This window comes from Perca flavescens, chromosome 1 (genome assembly GCF_004354835.1).
Source record: "Perca flavescens isolate YP-PL-M2 chromosome 1, PFLA_1.0, whole genome shotgun sequence".
Classification (NCBI taxonomy): domain Eukaryota; kingdom Metazoa; phylum Chordata; class Actinopteri; order Perciformes; family Percidae; genus Perca; species Perca flavescens.
In genome coordinates this window covers 16,921,262-16,936,672 of record NC_041331.1, presented here as the reverse complement: position 1 = coordinate 16,936,672, position 15,411 = coordinate 16,921,262, and the positions used below count along the sequence as shown (strand labels likewise).

The window sequence follows — 15,411 nt, the reverse complement described above, 5'->3', positions numbered from 1 at the left end:
GACCATCATCTCGCCTTTCTTTGGCTGTGTTTCAGTTATAACACAGCTGCCAGTTCTGCCTGTTCATCATCATCAGGACAGTCCTCGCTGCCCATTTGTCACCATTATTTTTTATATATATCCTTCAAAAACTAGGCTGTGTGCCATACATTTAACTGGAACTCACTGAAGTTTGCAATTGTTGACCAATTAGTGAGTATAATAGTGAGGTACCCCAATGTTATGAGCAAGCACAGTAATATATAATATATTTTTTAAAAAAAAAAAAAAACTTATCGCCACATACACACAGTACAATGTAGGGAAATTATATTACTGCATTTAACCCAGTAACCAAGTATTAGGAGCAGTGGACAGCTATACATTCAGCACTGGGGAGCAACTTGGGGTTCAGTGTCTTGCTCTGGGACATTTTGACACGTGGACGGACATGTGGCCTTGTGGTTACGGGGCCGCCATTCTACCTCCGAGCCACAAGCCACCCGATGAAACAATATTCAATTAACATGTTTCAGAATATTGTGTTTCGGATTAAGAACAAACTTGTTTTATAATATGTGGAATGGAGTCAGAAGTTAGCCAAGAGTTTGGGCTCAAGAACCTTTTTGAGTTGCGACCCCCCAGAATAATGAGGTTGGTGTTAGCGTGAAGCTTCTGAATATAACACATGAAATGCACCAAACTTCACACAATAATATAAAAAACATTCCCCAGTCTAAATTATGTTTTTTTTTTTTTTTCTTCTTCTCCCCAACCATCTGGTGGCCCCCAGAAATTATCTCACAACCCCCAGGTTAAGAACCACTGCTGTAGATAACCAAGACTTGATTGATGATTTTTTATCATCTTAAAAAAAGTTACCGCTCTGTGTAGAGGTCTTCCTTGTTTTCAGCTATGACACATTCTGGCATTTGGTGCTTGACAAGAGATCACAGCTCTTTCCCTCTCATAGACTCCTCTCCCATGTTCTATATCTCCTATCTTACTGACTCTGCAGATTCTGTGCACTCTGCAGACACATAATCAGCTGAGGAAGATTTCTCCAATAACCTCCTGGGTGTCTCGGAGTTTCCATCTGACCCTCAGGCCATTAGCCAGCCCAGCTTCGCTCTGCGCCTCCTGTGCTACTTGATCCACAGCCCAGCTCACCACCGGCACAGCTGCCAGTGTCACTCTGCTCTCCCTCCCTCTGTCTCACCCTCCCGCTCTCACTCGCTTGCTCACTTAGTTGTTCACTCATACAGTACATGCCAACATACAGTTACAGAGCTAATGAAGATGGGGACAACCAAGAAGTCTTGTATGTTAGCGTACAGATAATTATTTGGGTTTCCACAGATGCATTTTTCTGCTGATACTCATGTTGCTACTCCTGTTTCTGTAGCCCTTCAACCATAATACAGAATCAATAACCTGTTCAAAGATTAGTTATGCGCAAGGCAGGGCTATATGGTTGAATTTATTGTCACTATTTTTCTTTTTCAAAATATCTCGCAATATAAATCACAATATGGCAAAAATTAAATATAAATTACATAAATTAAGATTCAAGATACTTTATTGTAATTGTATGGGTGCAACAAAATTACATTGGTGGAAATCAGTGCAGCAGGAGTAAATAAATAAAAAGATAAAAAATGAAGTAAAAAAGATAAAACACACATACAGTATTAAAAAAAGTAAATGATTGATTGGCAATTTTGATTATTCGATTAATGGTTTGATCAACAAAATGTCAACAAATTGTCCAAAATGTCCACGGTGATGGCTTAAATTGGCTTGGTTTGTCTGACCAACAGTCCAAAACAGATATTCAGTTTTACGATTCTAAAAGACAAAGAATTCTAAAAATGTAAAAACTGGAACTAGGGTTTGTACCATCAAAATGGTTCTAGATTTCTGTCTATCAAGTAGTTGATTAATTGACTTAATTCAGCTCTACATCAAACCAAACTCTCCAAATGTGTAAAACAAAAACTTGTTAGCTTTTCATCACAATTAACTTGAAATAATTAAGTCAATCATCGATCAATTTGGATTATGGTTCAGCCCTACTTGTGAGTTCTGAGTGAGCTTCAGGTGCACAGCAGGACACTGGTGCAAGGTCTGTTGTGTGTGTGTGTGTGTGTGTGTGTGTGTGTGTGTGTGTGTGTGTGTGTGTGTGTGTGTGGGGGGGGTTTCAGGGGTATAAAGTTGATCTTGCTCATGCTGCTTGTTATTCTGTTACATAACACCGACAGAGGCATGTTCAGTGACTCACTGTAGCTTCAATTTGTACCTTTACACCTATAGGTTATTTAAAAAAAAAACCCGGCTAATCTTGTCTCATTTAACCAATTTCACTCCTTTTTAAATGCCCATTTTATATTCGTAAATCAAGAGTCAGTTACATATGTTTTCTGTCATAAAATCTAGCAGTTCCGGCATATCAGCCCAACAAGGGACAGGTTAACTACCTCAGTTCAAGTTGAATTTGACAAGTCGGTTGTCAATTTGAAGAGATACATCTTCAAGCAAACATTGTGAACATGATTATGTAGAGGAGGCTCTTGACAGGATTTCTAGCAAACAAAGAGAGATGAAACTGAGAAGAAATTGACTCCAATTGGCTGATTGACATGTGATTAATCTGATAAATTTGAGGGTAACCTGTAGATTCATTCATTCTTTTTGACAGGTAATGTTTAAAAGGTTGGTTACGTATGCTAACCATCTGGTTACCTCAATCTTTCCTTTTATTTTTTTGCTTCATTCTGCAGCAACGGCCCAGTTTTTCCACAATGATCATTAAAGTTTCATTTTATCTCAACACTTCTCTTTGAGCCAACACGGTGAACTCTGTTAAATATTCACTCAGCTGCTTGAGATGAGACATGTGAGTGTTGTTCAGGCTTTGCTCAGGTTCCTCTTCAGGGGAAATTAGGTAACCTTTTGTTTTGATAAAGCCTCTGAAAGAGTCATGATTTTAAAATCCGATTACTGGCACCTTAATGTGCCCCTCTCCTTATAAACCCTTGATGTGGGAATGCAGCCTGAATCAGAGGTTGCGACTGTAATATTTGCAGTAAATGACACTTTATGTGATCTCCCTCTTCAGGATCCATTAGCATTGTTCTGAATGGGTCAGAAATGTGGGTATTGATTGTGTGCTAATGTCCTCATTCTGTTAGCTCAGCCTCTGCTTTTTGGGTCTCTGTGTCCAGTAACGATGCAGTGTAAAGCGTTTCAACACCTCTGCCACTGAAAAGATGAAAAGGGAAACGGTGGGGGCGTAGAAAAGGACACGAGTCTGTCAGCGATTTGAATTCTCGAATCCTGTGATCAGAGCCATGTTGCTATGAAACAAGGGCTGCACTGTGATTAAACTGTCCATTGTTTCTTAATTGTTAGGGTAATTTGCATGTGCTGTTTTTAACTTCTCTTATATCTTGGTAGTGAGATAGAGTTTGTGTACATGCGCAGTAGTAAATTAAAGCTGTTTGTGTTTACATGCACATCTAGCTGTTCTTATATTTCATTTATATTTTCATATTTCATATATCTACAGTGATTCAGTAAATTCGCACAAATCTGTGCAGTCTGGTCAGGCTGAAATAGTGTTCTGCATCTATTGGTTTCTACTGTCGCTGCCTCGTGCACTAGTTACAATTTAAGACTGCAGCAGATGTTTTCTAGCAGCTGATTTACTGCTTATCTACAATAGGTGAGCAAATATGGAGAATGTCATTTGACTACTTAGAGGTCACTACTGCAGTGTGTGGGTGGACATGGGTGGGGTATATTCTGTATGTGCATGCAAAATATTCAAATTATTTCTGCCATTTTGTCTCACAATTGCAAATAAAGATTTGCTCACAAAAACATAATAAATAAATAAATAAATAGAGATTGGCACACACACAAACAGACTCTAAACAACCCGTTCAACCGCCCTGCCCATGGGGTCTCCCATGGACTGCTTGACCATAATAAATAAAGTAGCGTGTAATGTATGGTTTTTCTCTGGTCGTGACCCACGAAGCTTAGACTTTATTTGCACTACTCCGTGTGACCACATTTCCAAATTGGAGGATTTTGCAATATTAATTTTGGGCAGCTCAAGGAATACAATGTCATGAAAATTTGTCAGCCATTTTCTGGTGCCAAGATTGTGAGGCAGCAGCCCTCTTTGGACTTAAAGTTTGGCAGCTGTAAAACCTTTAACACTTCCGCTTTCATTTGATTCATCATTAAGTCGTAACAAAGTCTGTTTGTGTGGTATGGCCCTCTCCGTCAATTCAGACAAACCTTTGGATACTCAACAACCCCAAAAGTCCTGAACAGACGGACGCTACGACAATATGTTAATAGCATCCCAGTGAAATTATGTTGCCGCTTGTTTCATGTGAAACAACAAGGGGTGTAGTAGACTCTGTTACATATGCTTAAAATGAAAAAGCATTTAAGATAGATAATTTGATTCACAGGACATTATTGGGCACAATGAAACTCTCCTGCATCATTAATTTATAATTACCATTTCTTCAGAAGATCAGTACTCTTTAAATATGTCCAAAGATTGCTTTACAAAATAGCTTTGTATTTTAGAAAGGCTGTCAAACATGCATATGGATCAGTGGATCACCCTAAGAAAAAAAAAAAATAAATAGTATGCAGCAAATTGTAATCAAATTTGTCAGCGTGGGTATTACAGATTATAAAGCTACAATAGGGGGTTGTCCTTTGCTTAATCAATAGGACTATTCATCATGTAAATGCAGCTGCTGGAGCTCCTTCTTTAATAGGTCTCGGCTGGACGAGACATACACTTTTCAAAATCAATATAAATCAATATACATCTGGATTGATTAGCTATATGATATCCAACAGGGCTAGAACATTAATGATAAGCTGTTTTGTCCTAACAGGTGATCATCAACAGTACCATAACGCCGAACATGACGTTCACCAAGACATCGCAGAAGTTTGGCCAGTGGGCGGACAGCAGGGCCAACACTGTGTTTGGACTGGGCTTTGCTTCAGAGCAGCAGCTGGCCAAGGTGAGAGGAAACATTTCCGCAGCATCACATGAAATCACAAAAGCATCCATAAAGCTTAGAGACAGTTGATTTATCTATTTTTCCTAAAACTGGAGAGTGACTGTGCAACATGTTTTACCAATTGAACATCAGATGGGGAAATTAAGCAATCAGAAAATGTTTTAAGGGTATATGTGATTCTTAAATCCTCACTATCACTAGGTAGCCGGCTCCATGATCTCCAAACAAACATTTTAAGATGAGCCACACTGCGTATGACATTTCAGCTTGGATTTCAGCTTGTAGTGCCACTAATCATCACAGTTCTTTCACGTCTCTCTCATATTTTCAGTTTTCTGAGAAGTTCCAGGAGGTAAAAGATGCAGCCAAGGTAGTAAGGGAATCTCAAGAAAAGGTGGAGACGATGAGCAATCACTCCCAGGTAAAGGATATCTCTCTGCTGTCTGAAATTCTGATTACACCTCTATCTTACTGTCTCATCTACAGTCACTGTACAGAGAGAAAACTAGCAACACTGCAGAGAAAATAAGCAATTAAAAATTTTCAGTTTAGCTCACTTTCCTTTCCACAAGCACCAATGGGTACAGATTATATGTTTAATTATAGCTTCTGGCATAATCAAGTATTCAAATAATTAAGTTTGAATGTTGACATGAACACAGGCCTATGAAGCTTGGGTTGAATATAACATGTCAATACAAAACACAGTGAATTGTCCTAAAAGAAAGGTCAAAAGTTATCCTAAGCTACTTACTACCTGGCAGGCACCACAGCAGTGAAAATAATAAACCAATACAAGTTTCTCAGTTCAACACCAATGATCTCAAGTTGATAATTCTGTCCGTAAGTAAGCAGCATTGATTGGAGGTACATCCAGCATCCTGGCCTGCTCTCTGCCTGCACTGACTCCCGATGGCAGGAATCCCACTCTGAGACACACAAAGCTGCTGGGCCATATGACATGATAAATACTGGCATCACTTTTCCCACACCCCTCCACTGTCAAAGCTGACGTGTTGACGGGGTGTTTTCAGTGTTTCACTGCCTAGGGCCCTTTTTCACAGTCAGAGATAGATTTATGAGACACATTCTATGGATTTTGACCCATCAGACCATTAGAAAGCTGCAGGTAGACTGAATCAAAAACTGCCCTGAACCATAACACATCACCCTCTGTCCTCTACCAGGAGTCTGGACGTGAGACGCCCTCATCCAACCAGGCGTCCAGCCTTAATGGAACAGATGATGAGAAAATCTTCCATGTTGGTCCGGAGGCTGCTGTACTGAAGACCGAGAACGAACGTCTCAAGACTGCAGTAGAACAGAGGCAAGGTTTACTTTCATAGAAACCTCAGAAGAACCTCTTTTTAATGTGATTTGCATATAAATGTTTTTCCCCCCTTCAAGATAAAATCACGTGCCACATAATCTCACAATACAGCAAAACTCACTTCAACGGGCATCATATCATTTTAACTCACAGCAGCACCTAATCACTTTCACAATTATTTTTTTTCTTTTTCTAATTATCTCTGCACCAAAGTGTTTATTTGATTGCTGCCGGGATAATAACATGTCCACTAAGGGCTCAGAAATCATCTGATCTAATCTAAAGAGTGACAATGTTCTACTCCTCCATTTGGTTATATGGCCTTTATAATCCAGATGCTGAGTGTATAAATCGGTAATTGCATGAAACACCAGATGTGGTTCCAGATGGGATTAAAATGACCCAAAGGCATCTGAGTCAACTAAAACTACAGTGAATAAATTTAGCCAGAATTAGTACTGGGTAGCAACAAAATAATCACTGACATTTGATCCAGATGGAATATAAGATCCTGAGGTAAAACAAAGACCAATTAGCAGACCTTCACTGGCAATACTTAAAGCTTAACGCACACAAGAAAATAAGAATGAAATGAACATCTGCATGAGTAAATTGAATTTCGCCGCGTGTAAAATGCTCTAAGCTCATAGGAAGGCACATTGTTTGCCGAAAAGTCAAATATAAAGTGGTCTTCCCTTCTTTGCTTGTTTTTTGTACCGACGAATATTTACTTTGGTTTACATTGACCAGTTCAATTAATTAAATTCTTATGGACAACTAACTAAACTCAAGCAGCGGTCTCTTTATAATTGTTACCAAATTATTTCCAGGAAACACCCTATGTAGGAAGATACGGATCTGTAATAAAGCTTTATCATGCCTGTTTAAAACACGGATTCTAAACAAAACGTTTAGGAGAGACATTTGTTTCAACCCAGTGCATCAAGCTAACATGTATCGTTAACCCCTCCAACTTGTGGTTGTAAAACACCGTTTGGTCCACCATTGCTCCCTGTCTCGGTTGGCCCGTTTCCATGCCTTCACAATGCTTTGAGAGTTTGTTTTGTGGAAATGTGTCACAGCGGTGAAACAGCCTAGGGTTGCAGAATGCCGCGGTACAAGTCTGTCCGCATTTTATGGAGAGCAGAACACTTCGAACCAGCCATGCATGTGGAAGGGAACAGCGATGCATACTAAAGATACATCACAATCTCTTCAACCTTAATGACAAGACAGAAACACACACACACTAACTCAAACTGTATGTTGGTACATATCAGGGCTGCAGCTCATTAGACCTTTTGAGACTTTTCCCACTTATTTCTTATTTTAATGATCGAATTCTGTCTTGGCAGTTTGATGTACATCAACACGTAATTAAATAGTCATGACCGGAAGGATATTGTAGCATTGTGTGTCATGTCAGTGGGCACATGCCCCAGGCATTTCAGCACTAACCTGCTGAATTTTTTTTCCTCCATTAATCGCTCTGTCTCTCTCTGGTCTGACAGCAACACCAACGCCAAGAAGTGGGAAACAGAGCTGCAGACTTTAAGAGAAAATAATGCCAGGCTGGTGGACGCACTGCAGGAGTCCTCCGCTAATGTAGAGAGCTGGAAGAAACAACTTAGTGCCTGCAAGGAAGAGAGTGACACGCTCAGGGAAAAGGTAATACAGTCAGGGAAGTTAAATAATGTAGACAAACCCTTCCAACCTGCTGGCAGAAAAGGTGACCGGTTAGAAACGCTGTTGCCTCTTTTTTTTATAAAAGGAACAAAACCGCACAACAAATTCTCTCAAAATGAGTAGATTATCTGTTAATCTATCATTTAAGATCTGTATGGTAGGATAAGTGAGTCCCTCACCAAACTTTGATAAAGCTCAAGTTTCTCTCGTTTCTTCACTTTGAGCGAGCAAAGTACTGCGCTGTGTTCCCTGCACCAGAGTCCACTATAAATAGAATAATTTTAGTTTCATAATCAATGTGGGCTGTTACTGCAGCTGGGCTGGTGTTGCATGATACTCTTCATTTTGCAACATGCTGCAGCTTTTATTTATTTTTTTTTGTCTAATTGCTAGTGTCAGTTTTCAACAGGACGTCACTTATACTATGTAGGATTTCACAAATAAAATAAAAGTATGATGGGGTAAGCAAAATGGGAATATGTTCTAAAAACCTGTTGTCACACATTGACTACTTTTCAGAGTAAAAACATTTTTAATAAACAACTTCTCCTTTTTTTTTGTTCGGTGTGCAGATTACAGAACTAGAAGCTCAGTGTAACGAAGCCAATCAGGAGAAGCAGAAAAACGCCCAACTGTCTGTACGAGTGCAGGAGCTGGAGACTGAGCTGCACGAAAAAGAGCAGGTGAGCCGTCTACAGTACATTTGTCTTGAAACAACAGGGCCGCTGTTGAGAGCAAGGCTGTCTGTAAAGTTTGTAAAACAATGTTTTTTTTTGTGGTATTTTACCTTGACAGTTTATGATTCACTCAGTCCACTTCATCCTTTCTTCATAAAGAAAAGCACAGTTTTCATGTGAACACTCATCATCTCCTGAAGTTACAGATCTACTTTCTCTTCTTCACCTCTTCAACATTTCAGCTCTTCGCCTCTTGTTCTTACTCAGTACCATTCCTCCCCCTCAGGAGGTGATTATACCTCAGTAGGAAACAATAGCTTTTGCTGTGGGATCTTGGGTTTTGTATGGATCGGTCTTGTTATCGCCTACCCAGCTAAACCCAGACCTTTCTACTGCCCAATGTTTTTCTTTCAATGTCCTTTTATCTTACTTTCTGTGCTACTTGTTTTTTTTTTTTCAGCAATTTACTTGATCTATGTCCTGTTTTGGTACACTTAAACTCCACTGTGAAAATAGTCAGACTGGGGGATGTAAATGTATCCACTGATTTTGTATGTAGTCAGAGCAGCAGGGAATTTTGGCACAAATGCTATTAGCGGCATCGCCGTATGTCTACTGCATCAGTCGTCCATGATCCAAACTAGCAACTGTCAGCTCAGCGGAGCCGAATGGTGCTGTTATTTCTAAAGAGGATGAGCCCCGTGCGGCCACACAGTCTTTTGACCTGTGCTCGTTGCTGGTTAAATGTGGTTTCTGTCTGCAGACAAATGATTAGGACCGATTTCTGGCAACATCTGAGAGTCTTGCTGCCTTTTTCTATAGTGATTGTGGCCCCCCTATCAGTGTCATGAAAGGGAGACACAATCAGCCATGTGTGAAACAGAGGGAAAGATAAACAAACCAAATTCAGTTGCCATAAGAGGAAAATAGTAGATAAGTTAGTATACTGTTTCAACAGCAACAGTATTTCAGTATTTTTCGCCGTTAACAAGGGCCTTTAAAGTATGTAGCCAAGTACTTGTAGATATTTTCTAGTTTGATCCCAATAAAATTATGCATAGACCAGAAGGTTGTATAACCTGGACACTGCAGCAAATCAAGCTTTACACTCTTTAAATGTATATCATGGTTGAGTCAATCAAATAAAAAAAAATAAAAAGTTTAAAACAAATAAAAAAAGTCTGTCACATTTGAAACAGAGACAAGCAGTATAGCCACACATTTCAGAAGCAGGAACCAACAAATGTTTGATTCTTTTGCTTTATAAATGACTTAAATGATTAAAAGATTTTTTAATATATTTTGATTCATTTTTTTGTTGATTGTCTAAACAACTAATTGTTTAGTTTGAATTGAATAGTGTTGAAACCTCATGACGTTTATGGCTCTGCTGCGTAAAGACCCTTTTAAATTCCCTGAGGTACACGGTGTGCCTGGGATATTCTAGTTTAGCACCTGGCAGCCTGAGTATTAGTAGAACATCTTCCTTGGAGAGTGGTACGTCTTACACAACAACAGCAAAGAAGTAGTTCAAAGAGCTGGAGCTATTTTGAAATTTTATATGCAAAGAATCGTGCCCTTCGGGGCTTCAGCATTTCCACAGTCCTGTGAATGAGCCATAATACTCCTGACTGACCGAGGGGCCTGCAGAAGGAAGTCTCATTGTTGATACAGCAGACGGCCCACAGAGGCTCATCTGCCCAGTGACTCACCCCCGCCTAGAAATGCACATGCTCCACTCCTCCAATTATTAACTTGCCTATGAATTATTAAGCGTTCACTGTGGTATTGACCCCAGCGCAGGCCACACGTGAACTAACGGAACAAAGCTGCAGCAGGTGACTACAGAGACCCGGCCAATTATGACTTGGTGTGATGCTCTGGATGCTATGGAACTGTGAAACAAAAAAAACAGAAAAGTCCCCAGTGATGGGTCATATGACACACTGCAGTTTCACTGCTCGATTATTTGACTGTGTAGTTATTCCCTTTAGGCATCTCTCCAGAATAAAGCTGTGTGTGTGTGGTTGTGTGTGGTTGTGTGTGGTTGTGTGTGGTTGTGTGTGGTTGTGTGTGGTTGTGTGTGGTTGCGTGTGGTTGTGTGTGGCAGAAAGATAAAACTTTCAGAGTGATAATAGATGTTTGATTGAGATGAAAAACAGAATCAAGGTGTCAGTAATCAGTCTAGTCTCGGTTTCTTTCTATAGTAGCTTTTTTGTGATCAAATGTTTTCATAGACACAACCAGCAGTATGCTACAGGTAACAGAACATACATGTAACACACACACACACACACACACACACACACACACACACACACACACACACACAAATAATAATAAAATAATACATAAATGAAATAAAATAAAAAACAACATTAATGAAATAAGAACTGTACACTTAAAACAATATCACCCTCCACGTTGCCTGTCGTTTTTTCCGTACCTGCTTTGTATAGCTGCCATCTTTGTTCGGTACTGCCTGAAATGTGTCCGTAGCACCACAGAGTATCAAAAAGCTTTGTACTCTTCTTTACTTACAGTTTATTCAGATAGTTCCTGATATAAATAATAACTCTGTCAATTTTGTATTTTATTTATACAAAGTTGTGTTGAGCTGCTTCACAAAAGCAATAGTTTGACATTTTGGGTAATAATAAGTTTATTCGCTTTCTTGCCGATTAGTTGGATGAGAAGATCGATGCCACTGTCTTTACGGTAAATGTGAAGCTGAAGCCAGGAGACAGTTAGCTTAGCTTAGCATAAAGACTGGAAAAACAACACCCATATGAGAGCGGTATCAATATCCTCATCTAGTGTATTTCCCAGTATGTTGAACTATTTCTTTAACATTTGAAAAGTTTGGCTTCTTTTGTTAAATGAGCAGTAATGTTCTTAAGAAACAACATAGAAAAAAAATCAACCTGATACAAGTTGTCGGCTTTTGATTAACTGGTTTCTGTATCTATTTTTCCCAGGAGCTGGAGAATCTGAGGAAGCAGGCCGAGATAATCCCTCAGCTGATGGCGGAGTGCGAGAGCATCACCGCAAAACTGCAGGTACGTTCAAAGCACCCAGGAATCCCACAAACCCCACATTTCTCTCAGATATGATTTACAGCGGAGAAATAAAAGCCTGAGCTCACAGCACACACAGGAGTGCATGATGTCTGTCACAGCGAGGCAACACGCTACCAGGCTCTGAGGCGTATAAGCAGCGCTTTCACACGGAGGTAAAGAATGAGAGAGTTCTGCCTGAGGGCTGGTGACACAACATTCCCGTCACGTGTCTCACTAACGCACATTGTGGTTACTGTATCTATTAATAAAGGTCCATCCCCCAGTACAACACTTATTGCCTCTTTGAAAAGGTGTCCTTCTTTCCCTGTTTGTTAAGTCGGATTCCTCATTGAGTAATATCAAACCTTCTGTAAAACTAGAAGTGCCAGGCTTGGTGAATGACTGTACATGGCGTTGGGGCCAAGTCTGACATGAGCTGCGTTGATAGCGACGCTCATCTCGCCTTGTTCTGACTGACTCAGAGCAGCATTTCATCATTCAAGCTGTCGCGCATGTGCTGCCTTTTAAGCCGGGGCAGGGAGGAGAATAAAACCAACAGTGGCATGCCTGAAGTTCTTGTGCTTCACAAAAGCTCAGCCGCCTCGCTTGTTTCTGCAGCAGCCAGCTGGATGAATGACAAGGACAACAGAACCATGAGTTTAGCTAACCAGCTACTCAAACTGAGGAGAAGCCTAGACAATGGGATTTCTCAAATACCTCGGTTTATCCACGAGGCCCAAAATGAAAACTCAGCCAGTCCATTCAGATACAAGTTAATGGGAAGTGAAACTTGTGTGTGTGTGTGTGTGTTTTCTTTTCTGTGGCTTAGTTCTTTTTAAAAAAAACTAATCCACTTACTCTACCTCAGTGTTTGTGGTCATGGCACCTCTCTATTTAAAGGCGACACCCCACGTGAAGATCAGGTTTCAGGAGTCAGCTGGAGGATCCAGTCATGCAGGCGCAACACCCATTTAGCACTCCTATTTTAAACCTCTCCCTTCAATGGTATCTTCGGCATTAATGTGTCACTTGTGTCACCTGCTAGTCTGAAAGACTTGCTTTACCCTCCCATCCTCACGCAAAAATGTACCTTTACTAAATCTAAAGCTTTGTTTTCAGTCCAGATGATGAAAATAAGGATTTATTTCCTACAGCGCTTTTGGCAAATGTTCCCCAGAACTCAAAGGAGTGAAATGCTGTTATCTCATTGACAGTTAGCTGTAAGAAGCTTGGTCTTTGGTATGGCATCTCTGCTAAGATAAAGCCACTTGCACTGCTACACCATATGCTCCCAAGAAATGAATTTGATTTCTCTGTATCCAACATCTGCTGAATTCTTTTTCTCCTAATGTCTGTCTACAGACTGCCGAGACGAAGAACAAGGAACTGGAGGGGAGGATTGGGGTTCTTCAGCTGGACATAGACGACAGTCAACACAAGCAGGGCAACATGAAGAACGAGCTGAAGAAGTTCATGGATACACTGGATGGAAAGATAGACGAGCTGCATGAGCTCCGGCAGGGGCTCTCTAAGCTCGGCGTCGATAACTGAGTAAAGTGGCACTGAGCTGAAAGGGTCAGAGGTCAGGTACGGAGGGGCTTCACTACAGTACGTCTTCAGGGCAGAAACTATGTGGCACCTACTCCCCCCGAGGTGATGTCCACTCAGACACTATCAGCTTTGGCTTCTAATAAACAATACCATGTGCGAGAGAGATGTTTTTTGGAGAGGGAGAGAGAGACTGGCAGGAGGAAGGCCAGCATGCTCCACCAAATGGCTCCATTTTGTGTGCTGGCATTCTGAAACTAAATCAAGAATCACACTTTGAGCTTTCTTATCTGTTTCTGTGTGTGTGTGTGGGGGGGACTACTTTAAAAAGCTGGTGGTGGGTTCTTAGATTCTGTCCATCTGTCTTTTTTTCTGAAGGCTGCAGCACTTCTTCACAGGCAGTCTGAGCGAAGAGTAGAAGAGGGGACTAAAAAAGGGCTAAAACAAATAACACACAAAGACGATGCTGTTCAGCATCACTCAAGTAATAATTGGTGTTAATCCTTGTGGCCCCCTCAGAGAATTAGAGATGAAATCTCTACAGACTGTCCTTGCTGTTGCCTCTCGTCTATCTCAGGTGTGTTAGAAGACAGTTTGTACACATTAGATTATATGCACATATGTGACAAACGGCCGTGACACAAAGTGCCTCCAGGTGAGTCTAAATCTACCTGGCAAGGAGAACTGGCCAAGCGATGACCATCACCATAATTATAACTTTTTGTGAGAGAACCTGATGGACAAAACAAACCTTCTCACTAATAAAATGAGATGAGAAGAAAACGCAGGCATGCAAGCCCATCCCGAGGACGTTAATGTGGCGGTAAACTTCAAGAACAAAACGTCGTTTTGCACAAAAAACTGTCGACTCTCTTGTGGGTGTTTTCGTAAACACTAATTTTTTTTTTTTTTTGTTGATTATTTTTGCATTAAGAAGGAAAGTTCTCTTGTCTCAGGAGCTTTCCTTCAAAAACATCCAAAAATATGAATAGGAACCCCAATTTTCCCATGAGTCTAGTGCAGTGTTCAGAGGAATTTGTGTTCAATAGTGTTGTTGTCCATATGTAGAACAAAGATGTCTCCACGGCTGTTGATGTGCTTCCTACACACTAGTCTTTGTTATGGTGGTGGTTATTTGTGGGTAAGGGGACTAAGTGCTGCTCACTGGGTGAATAATGTGAAAGTGTACTTTACTGAAAACGTTTAGATGGCATTGGCCTTTTCACTACAAACCCTGTCAAATTCTTGGTTTTTGTTTTACATATTTATTTATTTCGGTGCCTCTCTGCAACTTGTGTTTCTAGAACATACCAAGTAAATCAACTTTATCCTATAATGTCTCTATAGATGTAAGATAATATATTCTAAAAGATACCAAACTGTCAGGATTCAGAGGTTTTATAATTTGAGGATTTGTTTTGCAGGATGGTGTCACAGCTGCTTTTGGGGAAGTCGATCTTGAAACATGGTACATTTGAAATAAGAAGCATATGTTGCAGTGGCACATTTACTGGGTAATACTATGATGTTATAATAATTCTATATTTTTTCATCAGTGTTTTGATCTGTGAAGGGACATTTTGCTTCTCTGTGTTTAAATCTACTGTTCATAAATCACCTGAACCTGATCCTTCCTTTTGAACCAATGCCTCTTGTTCACTTTTGTGACTCCTGTTCAATATTGTACAATAGAACCGACAATTGTTAAAATTTAGTTTAATTACAATGCTGAGTTCAGTGTCTTCTTTTATGTTGAAGTAGTGGGCCACATTTTGGCGAGCGCTCAACACAGAGGAGGGGGAGGTTTCTCTAATCCCCACTTAGTCGCAAATCAGTATTGTGGGTTTGGTGTAGGGAAGTAAGATATTGTTAAAGCTTACAAATGTGTTGACATTTTCAAAGTCTAAAGGCATTTTCTCCTGGATGAGAATGAGGAGGTGGAATGAAGCTACAGCACCAGAGCTGCATCCCGCCGAGGCTCAAGTACAGAAGCTCCACCACCGCACTTCTTTTTCTCTGATGTTGATTTACGTAGCACTAAATATAGCTGTGTAATCCTAACCGAGACCCAC

The 15,411-nt window shown here is 40.4% G+C and overlaps 1 protein-coding gene across 2 annotated transcripts in view; it reads left to right on the top strand.

The window, feature by feature from the left end:
• Nucleotides 1–13,646, top strand: part of homer2 (homer scaffold protein 2) — a 28,052-nt gene extending 14,406 nt beyond the window's left edge. For both annotated transcript variants that reach the window (XM_028575402.1, XM_028575394.1), the window contains exons 3-9: nucleotides 4,908–5,039; nucleotides 5,371–5,460; nucleotides 6,227–6,366; nucleotides 7,881–8,037; nucleotides 8,628–8,738; nucleotides 11,711–11,791; nucleotides 13,154–13,646. In XM_028575402.1, coding sequence (XP_028431203.1) covers nucleotides 4,908–5,039; nucleotides 5,371–5,460; nucleotides 6,227–6,366; nucleotides 7,881–8,037; nucleotides 8,628–8,738; nucleotides 11,711–11,791; nucleotides 13,154–13,342 — 900 coding nt within the window. In that variant the 3' untranslated portion in view covers nucleotides 13,343–13,646. The remainder of the gene's footprint in view (nucleotides 1–4,907; nucleotides 5,040–5,370; nucleotides 5,461–6,226; nucleotides 6,367–7,880; nucleotides 8,038–8,627; nucleotides 8,739–11,710; nucleotides 11,792–13,153) is intronic.
• Nucleotides 13,647–15,411: the final 1,765 nt, after the last annotated feature.